The sequence below is a fragment of the Schistocerca piceifrons genome, chromosome 5 (genome assembly GCF_021461385.2).
Source record: "Schistocerca piceifrons isolate TAMUIC-IGC-003096 chromosome 5, iqSchPice1.1, whole genome shotgun sequence".
NCBI lineage: Eukaryota > Metazoa > Arthropoda > Insecta > Orthoptera > Acrididae > Schistocerca > Schistocerca piceifrons.
In genome coordinates, this window is record NC_060142.1 from 358,012,968 (window position 1) to 358,030,893 (window position 17,926).

General features: G+C 44.9%; 1 protein-coding gene across 1 annotated transcript in view; it reads left to right on the forward strand.

Moving 5' to 3' along the window:
- The first annotated feature begins 1,582 nt into the window (after positions 1-1,582).
- Positions 1,583-17,926, forward strand: part of LOC124798986 (tubulin polyglutamylase complex subunit 2) — a 114,638-nt gene continuing 98,294 nt past the window's right edge. Inside the window, exons 1-2 of the mRNA XM_047262523.1 lie at positions 1,583-1,658; positions 12,599-12,766. Coding sequence (XP_047118479.1) covers positions 1,583-1,658; positions 12,599-12,766 — 244 coding nt within the window. The remainder of the gene's footprint in view (positions 1,659-12,598; positions 12,767-17,926) is intronic.

Consider the following 17,926-nt stretch of genomic DNA (forward strand, 5'->3'; position numbering starts at 1 on the left):
GATGATATTACATATATCGGTGGAATGTCCCCTTCTTTTGGCCCTTCGTACTAAGTATAGTCTTCCAGATTCCTAAAATCTAATATTAGCAGGCGATTCATGGATGGTTGAACTGTCCTGTTTCCTCCGTGAAAGTAGTTTTTAATTTCAGATACGAGGTTTTGCTTTACTCCTGGAACAGGAGCAGGGTGGTTGTGGTTGGGGCCTCTCTTCATGTTTTCTCTGTCTGGGACCCATGACCACTCCCCCCCTCCCCCCCCCCCCTGCAAAGACCGCTCTTTTATCCCTCTCTGTTTTCCCAGTTTTTAGATTTGGGCTACCATTTTATTCACTCTGCTGTGTGCGTTTCAACTTCCTCGATTTATAGCTTGACTCCTCTCCACTTTTAGCGGGCCCTCTCTCTTTCCTCTCTTCCGTGTGTGGCTGGCCTGATGACCTCGCCCTTTAGTCCCATAAACCCCCTAAATTAATCAATAAATCATGAGTTTTAGAACGCCTGGTATAAAAGGTTTTACTCCGAAGCTTGACACAACTGTAAAGAGGACCGACTGGTCAATGATAGATGGGCAATTTAATTGTACGTAAAGTTACTGAAATCTAAGGCTTTCCGTCAGAAAGTCAATATTTGTTTTATGATACACGTTGCGTGTTTACATAACTCATAGTTTTTATGTGCTTTTGAAAAAATGTATACATCTATTTCATGACATCGTATTTTAAAATATGTGGTAAGTACAAAATCAATGGCTCTTTGGGTAACACACGTTGGGTATTACTGTTAAGAATTAAAAAAAAGAAAAACAGAAATGTCCAATACAATTATTGTAATTCATATATGTCTCTTCTCTGTATCAGAGTGAAGTGACTTCGCGCACTTATGACGATTTTAGTTTCCGTGGTCCTCAGAACATTATATTTTCATACACTTAACATTTAACGCTCCAGGCTCTCGACCAAACTACACAACTTAGACATATAATTGTAAAAAGAACTTCGTTTTATATCGCTCGGCAGTAATTAGTGTCTTGCGTTTAAATTTCCCCCTCAGTCGCAATGAGAAACGTGCGCGCAAGGTTTTGGAGTAATGCTAAGGAAGACGGCGCTGCAATTCGGTGATAAGTTCACCATCTCCAAGCGTTTCACGCTCGCGTAAGAATTCAGATACCCATTTTTCTTTCTTTTTCTACGTCATTTGGCTGGTTTCGTCAAAAACACCACACTATGCACCCAAGATAATCCTGTCTGAATAACAAAGTTTTACATCGCATCTGTACCGTAACTAGTGTTATATCGAGTGAAGCCTGTCTGACGATTATTAGCGCGAAAAACAATTACCCAGCATTCATTGGATTGACACGCTATGCTCGTTCCCTAGTGCTCTCCTCTCCCGTTTACGAACTTGGTCACCGGCACAAGCGAACAGTAGCGAACACTGGTGAACTGTGGCTGAATGGTCGTTCACTTGTGTTCGCTTTTCTTCGGTCCGGTGTAAGGAGGCTCGCCAGACAGCTGTGGGTAGCGTCGCTGTGGCTACCACCCGCCGTTTGAGGCGTTGTCTGGGCAACGGCGCCGCCTTCCTGCCATGGCTTTCGTCGTCGACGTCGTCTCTGAAGACTCCTTCTATGAGAACCTCACTCTGGGTCTCATTCGCCTGCTGGGTAAGTCTCTACCACAGTTATGCACAATCAACTCGTCTTCTTTCACCCAATAATACGAATATTCATGAACGTTTAGTTCATTTTTAATCTAGTCCATGTCACAAGATTTTCGTTCTGTTGTAGTAACATGGCGTTTAATTTACTCATTGAATTATGTGCTCTGAATGGAAGAGAACCGTAACTGTTTCTTTGTCTGGGTTCGACAGTTCTTTTAAATTTTTTACAGGTTTGTAATTTTACGAGTGCTGTGGTCGCGTGACCAAACATTGCAGTGTAGTTCAATGCCACCGTAAGCACCACTGTCCCCTGCTTTAGTTTAAATTTGCAACCACTAAAAAAAGCCAGTAGTGTGCCACAGGAGAAGTAAGCACCTATTTCGTACAAAGGCTGTACTTCGGTCGTTTTATTACAAGCTTCTATTTCAAAATGGACAGTAATGTTATTCTTTATTCAATGCTACTTTTTCGTGACTTTTCTTGTCTGTGTATTTTACGAGAGTTGGGTCGCGCGTCAGATGTTAGCCTAATAGTGCACAGTAGTTCAGCCAGCTACGACAATACTTATAGTGTTTGTTCTTTAGACTGTCAAATCAAACAGCTTTAGATAATTTTAGCTCTTCTTCCTGCTTAATTACGTCTATATTCTGTTACCAGAAGTATCTGTACACCACTACGTAATACGGAATTGACCACTAGCTGTCTCGATAGGCGGTCCGACAGTATAAAAGGAGGATGGGAGTATTTTGTTGTCAGTAGTGAAGCAGGAACAGCAGAACGAGTTGGTCAGGACAGCTCAGTGACTGCGAACGTGGACTGGTCATTGGATGTCATCTGATTAACAGATTCGTCAGGGACATTTCCGCCCTTCTAAATCTGCCCAGGTCGACTGTTGGCGATGTGACTGTGAAGTGGAAACGCTAATGCCTAACCACAGATTAAACAAGAACAGGCAGACCTTATGTACTGAGGATCAGGGATTGTCGAGTACTGAGGAAGATAGTTGAAAATAATCGCATGAATTCAGTGGAAGGAAATATCCGTTATTTCCAAAGTGCTGCCAGAAGTCCAGCTAGCACAATGACTGTGCGTAGGGAGCTAAGAAGGAGGTAAAGTGGTCGAGCAGCTCCTCATAAGCCACATATTTCTTTAGTCAGTGCTAAACAACGCTTGAGGTGGTGCAAACAGCGACGCCACTGGACAATTGATGACGGGAAACGAGTGGCTAGGAGTGACGTATGACACTATATCTATGGCAATCTGATGGAATGGTTCCGGGTTTGGCGAACGGCTTGAGAACGCTACCTGCCGCCATGTTTAGTGCCAACAGTGAAGTAAGGAGGAGGCGATGTCGCTGTGTGGAGGTGTTTTTCATATTTGTGCTTAATGCCAAATGAGGAAGGATATGAACAAATGGTTCAAATGGCTCTGAGCACTATGAGACTTAACTTCTGAGGTCATCATTCCCTTGGAACTTAGAACTACTTGAACCTAACTAACGTAAGGACATCAGACACATCCATGCCCGAGGCAGGATTCGAACCTGCTACCGGGATATGAACACATTTACATCATTGAGTACTGTATTAGCATGGCAAAGCGCCTTGTCATAATAACAGCAACTGTAAGGCAGTAGTGTGAGGGCAATAAATTTCCTGTAATGGACTGGGTAGCCCACAGACCCAGCCTGAACCCAATGGAACACCTTTGGGACGAGTTAGAACGTCGTCCTCCACACCCCAACGTCCAGCATCACTACCTCCTCTGGTTTCGGCTGTTGAGGAAGAACTGCCTGCTGTTCCTCCACAGGCATTCAGACACCCAAATGAAAATATCTCCAGAAGAGTTCACGCCGTCAGAAACACGAATGATGGCCACTCACTACATTGATATCCACTGGTTCAAATGGCTCTGAGCACTATGAGACTTAACATCTGAGGTCATCAGTCCCCTTGAACTTAGAACTACTTAAACCTAACTAACCCAAGGACATCACACACAGCCATGCCCGAGGCAGGATTCGAACCTGAGACCGTAGCGTCGCGCGGTTCCAAACTGAAGCGCCTAGAACCGCTCGGCCACTCCGGCCGACGATATCCACTGGTATGTCTCCGAATACATCTGATTGGATATTACACTGAAGAGCCACAAAAATTGGTACACCTGCCTAATATCGTGTAGGGCTCCCACGAGCACACAGAAGTGCCGCAACGCGACGTGGCATGGACTCTACTAAGTGTGAAGTAGTGCTGGAGGGAATTGACACCATGAATACTGCAGGGCTATCGATAAATCCGTAAGAGTACGAGGGGGTGGAAAGCTGTTCTAAACACCAGGTTGCGAGGCATCCCAGATTTGCTCAATAATGTTCATGTCTGGGGAGTTTGGTGGCCAGCGGAAGTGTTTAAACTCATAAGAATGTTCCTGGAGCCACTCTGTAGCAATTCTGGACGTGCGGGATGTCGCATTGTCCTGCTGGAATTGCCCACGTCCGTCTGAATGCACAATGGACATGAATGGATGCAGGTGATCGGACAGGATGCTTACATACGTGTCACTTGCCAGAGTCGTATCTAGACGTGTCAGCCGTCCCAAATCATTCTAACTGCACACGGCCCATACCGCTTCAGTGCCTCCACCAGTTTCAACAGCTCCCTGCTGACATGCAGGGTCCATGGATTCATGAGGTTGTCTCTATACCCGTATACATACATCTGCTCGATACAATTTGAAACGAGACTCGTTCTACCAGGCAACATGTTTCCAGTCATCAACAGTCCAAAGTTGGTGTTTAGGGGCCCAGACGAGGCGTAAAGCTTTGTGTTGTGCAGTCATCAAGGGTATGCGAGTGGGCCTTCGGCTCTGAAAGCCCATATCGATGATGTTCCGTCGAATGGTTCGCACGCTGACACTTGTTGGTGGCCCAGCATTGAAATCTGTAGCTATATGCGGAAGGGTTCCACTTCTGTCACGTTGAACAATTGTCTTCAGTCGTCGATGGTCCCGTTCTTGCAGGATCTTTTTGCAGCCGCAGCGATGTCGGAGATTTGATGTTTTGCCGGATTCCTGATATTCACGGTCGTACGGGAAATGGTCTCTCGGGAAAATCTCCACTTCATCGCTACCTCGGAGATACTGTGTCCCATCACTCGTGCGCCGATTATAACACCATGTTCAAACTCACTTAAATCTCGTTAACCCGACATTGTTGCAGCAGTAACCGATCTAACAACTGCGCCAGACACTTGTTGTCTCATATAGGCGTTGCCGACCGCAACGCCGTATTCTGCCTGTTACATACCTCTTTATTTGAGTACGCATGCTTGTACCAGTTTCTTTGGCGCTTCAGTGTATGTTAATAGTGAAGGATGTATAGGGACTTCGCATGTCATTGCGGATGTTGAGGAAACTGGCCAACCACAGCTTGTAAACGATGTGATACTTAGAAGCTGCACTGGTCACGGTCAACGGAATTAAGGCTGCTGTGCTTTTCTGCGGCGGTGATGAGGTATCTGAGGCGACGGCTGTGGCACACGTTTCATGCCATCGGCGTCAAGGGTCCCTGGGGCCATTGTGACTGGCTGGTTAACTCCTCGTCAGACGAGGACGAATGGTGGACAGTGACGGTTGCGAATCTCTAGGAGGAGAGAGGCTTTGGGTGCTCTATATAGAGCTCTGTCATCTAATGAGCAAGATGTACGAGACAGGCGCAGTACCATCAGCCTTCAAGAAAAATATAGTAATTCCAATCCCAAAGAATGCAAGTGCTGGCAGGTGTGAAAATTACCGAACTATCAGTTTAATAAGTCACGGCTGCAAAATGCTAATACGAAATCTTTACGTACGAATGGGAAAATTGGTAGAAGCCGACCTTGGGGAAGATCAGTTTGGATTCCGTAGAAACGTAGGAACACGCGAGGCAATACTGACCTTACGACTTATCTTACAAGATAGATTAAGGAAAGGTAAACCTACGTTCCTAGTATTCATAGACTTAGAGAAAGCTTATGAAAATATTGACTTGAATACCCTCTTTCAAAAAGTCAAGGTGGCATAGGTAAATACAGAGAGCGGAAGTCTATTTACAGTTTGAACAGAAACCAGATGGCAGTTATAATAATCGAGGGACATGAAAGAGAAGCAGTGGTTGAGAAGGGAGTGAGACAGGATGGTAGCCTATTCCTGATGTTATTCAATCTGTATATTGAGCAAGCAGTAAAGGAAACAAAAGAAAAATTCGGAGCAGGTATTAAAATCCTTGGAGAAGAAATGAAAACTTTGAGGTTTGCCGACGACATTGTAATTCTGTCAGAGACAGCAAAGGACCTGGGAAGAGCAGTTGAACGGAATGGACAGTGTCTTGAAAGGAGAATATAAGATGAACATCAACAAGAGCAAAATGAGGATAATGGGATATAGTCTAATTAAATCAGGTGATGCTAAGAGAATCAGATTAGGAAATGAGACACTTAAGTAGTGGATGAGTTTTGCTATTTGGGGAGCAAAATAACTGATGGTGGTCGAAGTAGGAAGGATATAAAATGTAGACTGGCTATGGCAAGGAAAGCGTTTTTGAAGTAGAGAAATTTGTTAACATCGAGTGTAGATTTAAGTGTTAGGAAGTCTTTTTTGGAAGTATTTGTACGGGGTGTAGCCATGTATGGAAGTCAAACGTGGACGATAAATAGTTTAGACAAGAAGAAGAATTTGATAACGTGGCGCGACAGAAGAATGCTGAAGATTAGATGGGCAGATCTCAATTAGGAGGTACTGAATAGGATTGGGGAGAAGAGGAATCTATGGCACAAATTGACTACAACAAGGTATCGGTGGGTTGGACACATTCTTAGGCGTCAAGGGATCACCAGCTTAATATTGGAAGGAAGCGTGGACGGTAAAATCGTAGAGGAAGACCAAGAGATGAATACGATAAGCAGATTCATAAGAGATGAAGGCGCTTGCACAGGATAGAGTAGCATGGAGATGTGCATCAAACCAGTCTCTGGACTACAGACCACAACAATACAAGGACGTCGTAGCAATGGCGCTCATGTTCTCCATTAGCAGGGGACCCCTTAATGGAAGCACTGGAAGAAACGGCACTTCATTTTGCGTACCCAGGGTGTAAGCTAGAGAGTAGGATAGATTATCTTAGTACTGCGGTGAAGGCTGAAATAATTTTGAGATTTCATGGTAGGTAGCTACATGTTAATATCCATTACGTGTTCTTACTTTCTCCAAACTGATACTGGATTGACAATTCTATTATCTGGAGTGGCAAGATTCTAATTGGGTCTGGGAAGCTTTATTTCTGTGGGAAAAGGAGGAGGGGGGGGGGGGCGAAGGGGTCAGGCCGCTGAAGCCACACCTTCCACAGCAGAAAAAAATCTTATTTACAAAGCAGCTGCTCTGTTGACCATACTTTTGTCATCTAGACTCATGAGGGAGACAGCGGCACCACCAGTGTCTCAACGCACAACACTAAGGAATTCTGTTTCCAGTGGAAATAGAAAAGAACGGTGTGCTGCCTATTCAGACGTACAAGTGTACATACACTTTGGCACATGGTCTACTGGAAGTCCACCATTATCGACAGATACTTGCACGCTATACCTCACTACTACTGACACCAGAAACGGTCTGTTTTACGAAGTTCTACTAGGAGGACTCACCGAATCTGCTATGCAGTTAGCTTTGCTAACGGAGAGTACGAAGAAGTACTCAGTAAAATCTTGTCTACTAAGAACAAAACGTCTACCTCCGTAGCTGTCTCTAACTGCCATGCGGAAGCAGGGGCTCGATTCCTGGTGCTATCAGGGGTTTTTCTTTGGTTGGCAGGCTGGAACGGAATGCACTCTAGAATGGTGAGGTCGCTTTAGGAGCTACAGAATGAGAAGTATCGATTCTGAGGTCTGGGAAGCTAACAACGTCTCGATAGCGGTGTGATGGCTGCATGCCCCTATATACTGTACCCAGATGACGCTTTTGGCATAGAATGACACTGTGACCGGTCAGCATCGCACCCTCCTCTGGGGAGTTGGAAGGACCACGCACAGCATTTCTGCCACACCTACACCAAACATATGCGGGAAATTCTTCGACGAATTGGCATTAAACTAATGAATGGGAGCAACAACGACGTTAGGTAACTGTTGGTGTCAACCAGCGCGCCGTAGAAACGCTACACGCGTCGGGAGATAACGGAGTCACCTGCTGGTGCGGAATGGTTTACATTGGAGAGACGTGGCGACCTATCAGGACATAAAGAGAACGAGCGTTACATATAACTCGAACAACATGATAAATTAGTAGTGGAAGAGCACCAAAATGAATGTGGTGAACATGTACACACCTAGTAGGTTCACTTGCTAGTTAGGCAGCCACTTACCCTGAAAAGGAAAGTACGAGAGGGAACCGGGATAGTCAAGTGGCTCACAGTCGTGAATCACTATGATGCAAAAAGGCTCGTCTCGGCTGCCAGCAATAGGCGACATACGGACATACGGGCTCGCGTGACTGCTCCTTGCGTGTCCGGGAACACTTTCGTGGGAGACACACAACCTACTGACCTATCCTAGCCAAAGATTTATATAGAGGAAATATGACAGTCATTTCCTCTCCGCTTGCAACCGTCTACATTCCATGACGAGCTGAAGTCGCGTCACATGACGCTTCCGACCATATTGGGTTTTCCTGTTACGCATCTAGTTTAGATTGTACGAGTATTATGTTATTTTGGAAGTTTCCATTGAAATGATGTCACAGTTTTGCGCTTTCAGCTGTACCTTTCGAGACCAGAAGTAAAGGATACTTTATGCGATTCCTGCTGAAGGGAAACATACAGCAACAATTTTTTTTATTAAGGTTCAGAATTCGCCGACGGATATACCATCTAACATAGAGCTGCAGTGTTTTAACTTGAACAAATTAGTGACCAAAATTGCTGCATAATGAAGTGAGGTTAAATAAATGACGTAGCGAAGCTTTTTATTTGTTTGCTAAATGATTGAATCACTCAAGTAGAAAACGACATATAACTGAGCCAACACATTTTATTTTCGTTTGATTTAATTTCGTAGTTAATGTTAAATTCTTGAAGATGGACGCATGCTTCATTTCTCTTATTCGTTTACTTGCGTTTAGTGTATCGCGTCAATAAACAAAGAAATAAAAGAAGTAAGAGAGGCACAAGAGAGATCGAAATGTTATCGGACGGCACAGTCGATTTTTTTAATCCTCAGTACTTCGCAGCTGTTTCTACTCTAGAATAAATAATTTCAAACGCAAATATTAGATTCGATATGTGCGGCAACGATGTTTATTACAATTCTTGCAGAAAGTTGAGATACGCATATGTGGGCTGTTGCCTCTCAAACAACGATACTGTGAATGCTTCAGGTTTGGCTCATTCATCTGTATGGGAGACACTGCACTGTTCTTTTCATATCCATTATCCCACATGCACTTATGATTTCCTCTATACTTAGTAAAATTCCTTGACTAAAATACGACAATGTTGTCAGGCATATGCTGTTATTTTTTCTCGGTATTAAATGAGTTCAAATGGCTCTAAGTAGTATGAGACTTAACATCTGAGGTCATCAATCCCCTAAACTTAAAACTACTTAAACCTAAGGACATCACACACATCCATGCCCGAGGCAGGATTCGAACCTGCGACCGTAGCAGCCACGTGGTTCCGGACTGAAGTGCCTAGAACCGCTCGGCCACAACGACCGGCTATTAAATGAGAGCTTAAGAAACGACTGTAAGAAAAACATTAAATGGAAAGAAACTTTTCATCCGATCTCATTCTGCTGCTGGATAAGCACGGTTCCTTAATAGTAAATGATTTCTATTTGCTAGTTTATTTTAAATTTCGTTTAAGACAGTTGCTCCAGAATTCTGTTGCGTGTGCTTCAGCTTTGATTTTTCCTTGTAAAAACGATTTTTTCCACATTAATATTGATTATGCTTTTCTGCGGTTTTAGCTGAAGATGCCAAATGATTAGATTAAATTACTTACGATAATTATAGGTATTTGAGCTAGCTGACATAACACTAACCGTTAAGTCTATCCCCGTCGCTATTAATAAATTACAGAAACACGAAAACAGTCCAATAAATATTTTTCGACACGTTTTGCCTACATTTTTTGCAGTTGAGGGTCGAGAAGTTCAGTTTTAAGCTAATGCTCTATATTTGCAAAGCATGAGGTTTTTGAGTGAGCGTCTGTAATAAAAACAGTTAAATGTACACTGTCTGATCAAAAGTATCCGAACAACCTGCTAACGCAGAATTGGCCACCAGATATCACGAAATGCTGACCCGCCAATTTAAAAGTAGGTGGAGAACTTTGTTTTGTCAGTAGACAAACAATAACAGCATGATGGCTCGATCAGGAGACCATAGAGACTTCGAACGTGGACTAGTCAATAAATGTCCCCTGGGTAACAAATCCATCAGGGACATTTCAACCCTTCTCAAGCTCCCCAAGTCGACTGTCAGTGTTGCAATTGCGAAGTGGAAACGCGAACGAACTACGACAGCCAAACCGCGACCAGACAGGCCTCACGTACAGACGGACGGGGACCATCTAGCATTGCGGACGGTGGTTGCAAGAAATCGCGTCAAATCAGCGGAAGGAATCCTCGTGAGTTCCGAAGTGCTATTCCCCACCTACCACAATGACTGTGTGCAGCGAGATAAAACGATTTCGGTACCATGATCGAGCATCTCCTCAGAAACCACACTTTCTAGAGTCAGTGCTAAGCGACGCTTGAGGTGGTGTAATGAGCGACACAACTGGACAGTGGATTACTGGAAACGAGTGATTGAGAGTGACGAACCACTCTACACGCTGTGGTAATCCGATGGAAGGGTTTGGGTTTGGCGAATGTTTGGTGCGTTAGCTGCCATCCTGTGTCATGCCAACAGTGGGGCAACGAGGAGGTAGTCTTATGTTATGGAGGTATTTTCTGGGTTAGAGCGTGGTACCTTATTGCACTGAAGGTAGCGCAAAATAGGGAAGAATCTGTGTACATTTTACAGTATTGGGTACGGCGTGCAATAGGGGACGGTTCGGAGACGATTACTGTTCGTATCAGCACGTCAATGCACTCTGTCTTAAAGCAGCATCTGTGAGGCAGTGGTTTGTGGAGAATAACGTTCCTGAAATGACTGACCTGCCCAGAATTCCAACCTTAATCGAATGGAAGACCTGTGAGATGAGGTAGAATGCGACTTCGATCCAAACTGCTGCGCCCAACGTCACTCATTTCTCCGGTTGCAGCTCTTGAGGAAGAATGGGGTGTCATTCCCCCACAGCCATTTAGACTTCTCATTGAAAGTGACCTCAGCAGAGTTCAAGCCGCCATAAAGGTGAAATGTGGACACAACCCATATTTATGTGTACTAATAGGTGTCAGGATACATTTGATTAGGTAATCAATAGATACAGAATAGAGATAGAGTCACCTTATGGTGCGTGGTGAAGGGTGCTTGTGGTATCAGTATCATTCCTCCCCTTGACTGTTCCACTACAATGGTGCGTGGGAAGAACGACATCGACGAACCTCCGTATGAGCAGTAATGTCTTTGATTTTCTCGTCATAGATCAATTTGAAGGATGTGTGTGCGAGGAAGTAAATTGTTGCCCAAATTGTTGCCCAACTATCTTTGTATGTGCGCTCTCAAAAATTGATTACTAACATGTTCGTAAAAATGTCGTGTGGCACCACAGTTTGCTGCATGTCTTTCAATTGGACGCCACTTCGGTGACTTGCAACAGCACCAGATTTTCCCTGAATGGTCACCCAACCAACTACTAGTTGGGCTAAAGGTGCTTAACTTCAGTGATCAGGCGAGAACCAATGTGGCAAGGCCGTTGGTAACCTGTCCGTGATGGACTGCATCTGCGAATGAAGTTTATTGAGGATCTCCATAATGCTCTCACGCCGTCTAAATGACCCCACGATGACAAACGCTTCTCTTCGTCCGTCACAGAAATGTATTGTAAGCCATTTGTTTCACAGATTAATTGCATTTCCTTAAAATTCTCCCATGGTATCTCAGCCTGGCATATGATTTTCCTATAATTTGTTTTATGTGATGATCATTCCACTTTAGATCACCCCAAATGGTTCCTCGCCGGCCGCTGTGGTCGAGCGGTTCTAGGTGCTTCAATCCGGAACTGCGCTGCTGCTACGGTCGCAGGTTCGAATCCTGCCTCGGGCATGGATGTGTGCGATGTCCTTAAGTTAGTTAGGTTTAAGTAACTCTAAGTCTAGGTGACTGATGACCTCAGATGTTAAGTTCCATAGTGCTTAGAGCAATTTGAACCATTTTGACGGTTCCTCTTAGGTACTCTATGGTAATTAGTGTTTTGTGATGATTTGTCCACATCTTTTTTTCTAATACTACATGTGTGTATTGTGTGTGGAGAGTAGTGTAATGTTTGTGTTGTATGATGACGATGAGAGATGGAAGAGGGTGAAACCTGGTGCTGACACGCAGCCTACTCGTAGCAAATAGAACCAAAGGGCCGCCAAGCTTAACATGCCCATCCGACAGATGGATCATCATCAACAGTGTCACATCCGTAACTTCATGAGACACTGCAGATTGGTTTGGTATTTAAACCAGGACTCTGGCACAAAGTCTGGTGATCAGGAACTTTATACCACCATCTCTCCTCCCCTTGCCGGCCAAATTCTGGCAGAGAAATTTTTTCCCACCCCCTGGATTCGAACTGGCTTACCCACGGGTCGAGTACCACCGCACAAGCATGCATTAGCGACCTCTACCACTGGTCCGGTTATGGGAAGAGTCAGTATTACATCTTGACACATGTAACGTATACTGGAAATTGATGTATCATTTTGAGGACCACGCGCTGCCTCGCTCATGCAACATCAGCCGCTTGACTTGTTTGTTGCCGGGCAGAGTCGCGGCCCGGGGTGAAGGATGTGTCGCTGGAGCGCCGGCTGCCGTGCGAGCGCGCGCTGCTGGGCGCCTGGGAGCAGCGACACTGCTGCGCCCTGCCGGCAGACCTCAGGCACTTCTACGCCTCCACCGACGGCTTCCTGCTCAGCTGGAGCTACGAGTACGCAGGTCAGTACGTCTGCTCCAGTACTGCCCGAATGTGGGGGATTCTGTCACCTTCTAGTCTGTTTCAAAGTAAAAGTCAAAGGCAGTCATGTACATGCCGTTGGGTCTGCGAGAGTTACTTCCCAGCCAAATGAAAAGCTAAACTTTGGCAGAAGGGGAACGTGCTTCCAGGAACTGCACTAAGGTAAATTTATAAAAATATATACCTTAAATGGATTAAAAAATTCTATTGATTTCATCATGTGATACGTGTAAAATCCACAAAGATAAAGAGATAAGACGCATGCAGAAATATATGCAGTCACTTGTTAAACATGGTGAACATTAATAAAACTGAAAACTGTAAGGACAGATTTCCTGACTGGAAATGCAGGAAAAAGATCCCATAAACATGTATTCAGACATGGACGGCATGTGTGCAACAACAAATCATCCAGGGACACAGTATGGAGCTGCATTACATGCACGTCACAACATGTTGAAATTGGCCTCCATGGGACTGCACGTGATAGGGTTAGTAACGGTTGTCAAGCGGGATACACATAACTGTACTTTGGCTTACCCCACGCTGGTGGGCCGTTTGCCTGAAGTTTGTAATAGGGTTCATCTCAATATCCTGTAGAACCTGGTTTTCCAGGTATGGTGTACGCACAGCCTGCCACCTCCCTGCACATTCGTCTGTCTGAAAGGACTAACGTCCAAATAGACCTTGAAATGTTGTGTGAAGTGGCTGGTGCCTGTTACGGCACTTGTTTTGGCATAGCCGTGCTGCCTGTCGTACATTTCCATCTGCCTGGCCGTACACAAACGCCATCTCAACTTTTTCTGACCTGAATACTGGACCATTCTGCTTCTTATAGTACGCTCCATCAGTCACACAGCCTGCAACACACCAGGAACTCAAGGCACATGGTCAGAAGAACTGTCATTCTTTTGTGACATATACCATGGCAACGATGCATTTCCAGACACATATTCATAGGACTTTGTTTCTTCCATTTCCAGTTAGGAATCCACCCCTGCAGTTAGTCGGTTTTATTAATGTTCACCTTGTATGCAGTACCTCATATTATGTACTGTGGCAGATGCTTTACATGTTATATAAGTATGTTTCTTGTTACAACAGAGTGTAGACATGATATTCTGAGAGATGTATATCATAATAGTTCTATATATATACTCAGTACATATTTTATAATATCCACAGTTTTAACCAGTGATAAAGACTCGTTTTCTTGAATTATCTCCTGACAGGTTAGTCTGTTGATATGGCGAGACTGTATCCTTGAGGATGATGTGTCGCTACAGAAACTTTATATTTGACAACTGTGTACATATGACACTAGTTTGTCGATAACTTCTCAGATATGTTGTGTAAATGTAGTGAATTAACGGTTGCTGATAAGTCTGCTGTTCAACTGTGACAAATTATTCATTTTGTGCGCAGGTGGATGTGATTTCTACACTGGTGTCCAAAATTAAAGCAACAAACCGAAATTTTGCAATGTTTTGGAAAACTAGAAGTTTGTGGTAAGATATTATGGGATCAAACTGCTGAGGTCATTGGTCCCTAAGCGTACATACTACTTGATCTAACTTAAACTAACACACACACCCATGCCCGAGGGAGGACTCGAACCTCCGACGGAGGGAGCCGCGCGGACCGTGACAAGGCGCCTAGAATGGGCGACTACTGCGCGCGGCCTGCAATGTTTTGCCAAAAAACAGTATAAACAGGAGCTAGTAAGTAAAAACTATGTAAAGAATACAAAATGTGAACAACTGCAACATGCATGATGATAGACAAAAATGTTCTTCGTTTTTTCCAACTTAACGGATTTGCACACACATACCGGCAATTAGTTAATGTGCTCAATCTTGGGTGTGACCACCTCTGGCAGCAGTACAGGCCTGAGAACCACAGGGGATGCTGTGAATGATGTCATCAATCTCATGTTGTGGCAATAACGCCCATTCTGCCTGCAGAGTTGCTAGAAAGTCTTAGAGAGACTACCTACATAGTGAATCACAGATATGCTCTATGGGATTCATATCGGGGGAACGAGCAGCTCACGCCATGTGTGCAATATCTGTTCTTTCCAAGAAACCACCTGTGCTCTACAAGGTCGAGCATTATCGTCTCTCAGTACGAAGTCCGGGCTCACACCACCTCGCAACAACTGCACGTGATGTGCCGAGTTCTCGTCACGATAGCTGACTGCAGTTGAACCTTGCTGATTCACCCCTAGAATTTCAAGAAGAGGTGTTCGAGTGGTCAACATACACTCTGTGATCAAAATTATCCGGACACCCGGTTGAAAATGAATTAGAAGTTTGTAGTGCCCTCCATCGGTAATGCTGGAATTCAATATGTGTTGGCCCATCCTTAATCTTGATGACAGCTTCCACTCTCGCAGGCATACGTTCAATCAGGTGCAGGAAGGTTTCTTGCGGAATTGCAGCCCATTCTTCACGGAGTGCTGCACTGAGGAGAGGTACCGATGTCGGTCGGTGAGGCCTGGCACGAAGTCGGCGTTCCAAAACATCCCAAAGGTATTCTATAGGATTCAAGTCAGGAATGTGTGCAGGCCAGTCTATTACAGGGATATTATTGTCGTGTAACCACTCCGCCACAGGCCGTGCATTATGAACAGGTGCTCAATCGTGTTGAAAGATGCAGTCGCCGTCCCCGAATTGCTCTTCAACAGTGGGAAGCAAGAAGGTTCTTAAAACATCAATGTAGGCCTGTGCTGTGATAGCGCCACGCAAAACAACAAGGGGTGCAAGCCACCTCCATGAAAAACACGACCACGCCATAACACCACCTTCTCTGAATTTTACTGTTGGCACTACTCACGCTGGCAGATGACGTTCACCGGGCATTCGCCATACCCACACCCTGCCATCGGATCGCCACATTGTGTACTGTGATTTGTCACTCCACACGAAGTTTTTCCACTGTTCGACTGTCCAAGCGAGACGTCGTTTGGCGTTTACCGGAGTGATGTGTGGTTCAAATGGCTCTGAGCACTATGGGACTTAACTTCTCAGGTCATCAGTCCCCTAGAACTTAGAACTACTTAAACCTAACTAACCTAAGGACATCACACACATCCATGCCCGAGGCAAGATTCGAACCTGCGACCGTAACGGTCGCGCGGTTCCAGACTGTAGCGCCTAGAACCGCTCGGCCACTCCGGCCGGCCGTGATGTGTGGCTTGTGAGCAGCTTCTCGAGCATGAAATCCAAGTTTTCTCACCTCCCGCCTAACTATCATAGTATTTGCTGTGGATCCTGATGCAGTTTGGAATTCCAGTGTGATGTCTGGATAGATGTCTGCCTATTACGCATTATGACCCTCTTCAACTGTCAGCGGGTCCTATTAGTCAACAGACGAGGTCGGCCTGTACGTTTTTGAGCTGTACAAGTCCCTTTACGTTTCAGCTTCACTATCACATCAGAAACAGAGAACCTAAGGATGTTTAGGAGTGTGGAAATCTCACGTACAGACGTATGATATAAGTGACACCCAATCACCTGACCACGTTCGAAGTCCGTGAGTTCTGCGGAGTGACCCATTCTACTTTCTCACGATGTCTAATGACTAGTGAGGTGGCTGATATGGAGTACCTGGCAGTAGGTGGCAGCAGAATGCACCTAATATGAATAATGTATGTTTTTGACGGTGTCCGGATACCTTTGATCACATAGTGTAATCCCTGCCCACAACATTTGGGACCCTCCTCAATATTGATCTCTTTCCATAATCTTTGGGTCCTGTAGTCGCGTTGCACGTTTCCTCCAGATGCTAATGCGTCGAGAATTACTCTCCAGACCAAATCGGGACTCATCCGTGAAAGGAGTATTGGCCCACTTTTCTCGTGTCGATTCCACTCTATACGTTCCCTTTCGTGAAGACACGTCAGAGGCACACATACAGTAGGTTACCGACAGTAAAGGCCACCCTGTGAAGCCTTCTGTACACCGTTTCTCTCGATACAACACGTCCAGTGAATGCTGCGAGGTCAGATGCCAGTTGCTGTGCAGTACTAAGGCGGTACCGTCGAATCCTTACGGCCAAATAACAGCCCTCTCTCTTTTTGATATCACACATGGTACTCCCTGCCCTGGACTTTGGGATACTGTTTCGCTCTCTATAAATTGTCGCCACTTTCGAGAAACAACAGAATGATTCACGTTAAGCATTCTGGTCACAGTAGCTTACGACTGTTCTGTTTCCATTCTTCTTATGTCTCTCCACAGCTGAGGATCTGGTATGCTTTTTCTTTGTGCCGTACTGCACCGTATGTGACGGTATACACAGCGATTGAGGATGTGGGACCACCCAGTAAACTCTACACCGTTTGATAGGTGCCCTGTCTTCATCATTGCTGTGGTTGTCCATTGACCAGAATGCCATATTTCGTGCAAAACACGACTGTACGGACATCTGCTGACATTTTATCTGATTATACTGTGAATTAGACACAATACGGGGAAATAGCGGTTTGTTGCTTTTCTATTGGACACCACTGTATGCAGGACTGCTTGAATGGTAACGGACACGAGGCTGTGTGGCTTTCCCAAAAAGGGTTGCTATGCAAAATACACAGAGGTCATCCAACCTTTCCTGCAATTTATCATCGGGTTGCTGAGCAAGATCAGCAGCATCACAAATCATGAATCTAAGTAGACCATGATTTGCACATGCTCCTGGCTATGAAGAATGTATTCTTTACATTGTCGAAGAGGACCCGGCTATAAGCAAGTGATTCATTGCTGTGTCATGTAATGCTTCTCCCAGTACCACATGAAGGAAACTTCACCAGAAGTTGATGCATACATATAGTGTGCACCACCGCTGATAGGAGAACTTTTTCTGGTGGGTTGCTGCACACACTTTTGAGTATGTTGTCTGAGGCAACTTTTGAAAGAGATGCAACAGATGGCCTTTTTTTGTGGCTGGATGAAGATGCCCTGGTACATCTATGACAAATGCTAGTAACAATTCAACGTTTAAGTTTCGGCTAGAGTTGCAGAAGATTGTCTTTCCGATATATCATACAGGTGCTGTCTGCAAGGAGTTATTGGTAACAATCACCCAAACAAGCTACATGTCATACTCTTAGGAAATGGGCTGAAGCATGGAGGAACTCCAGCACA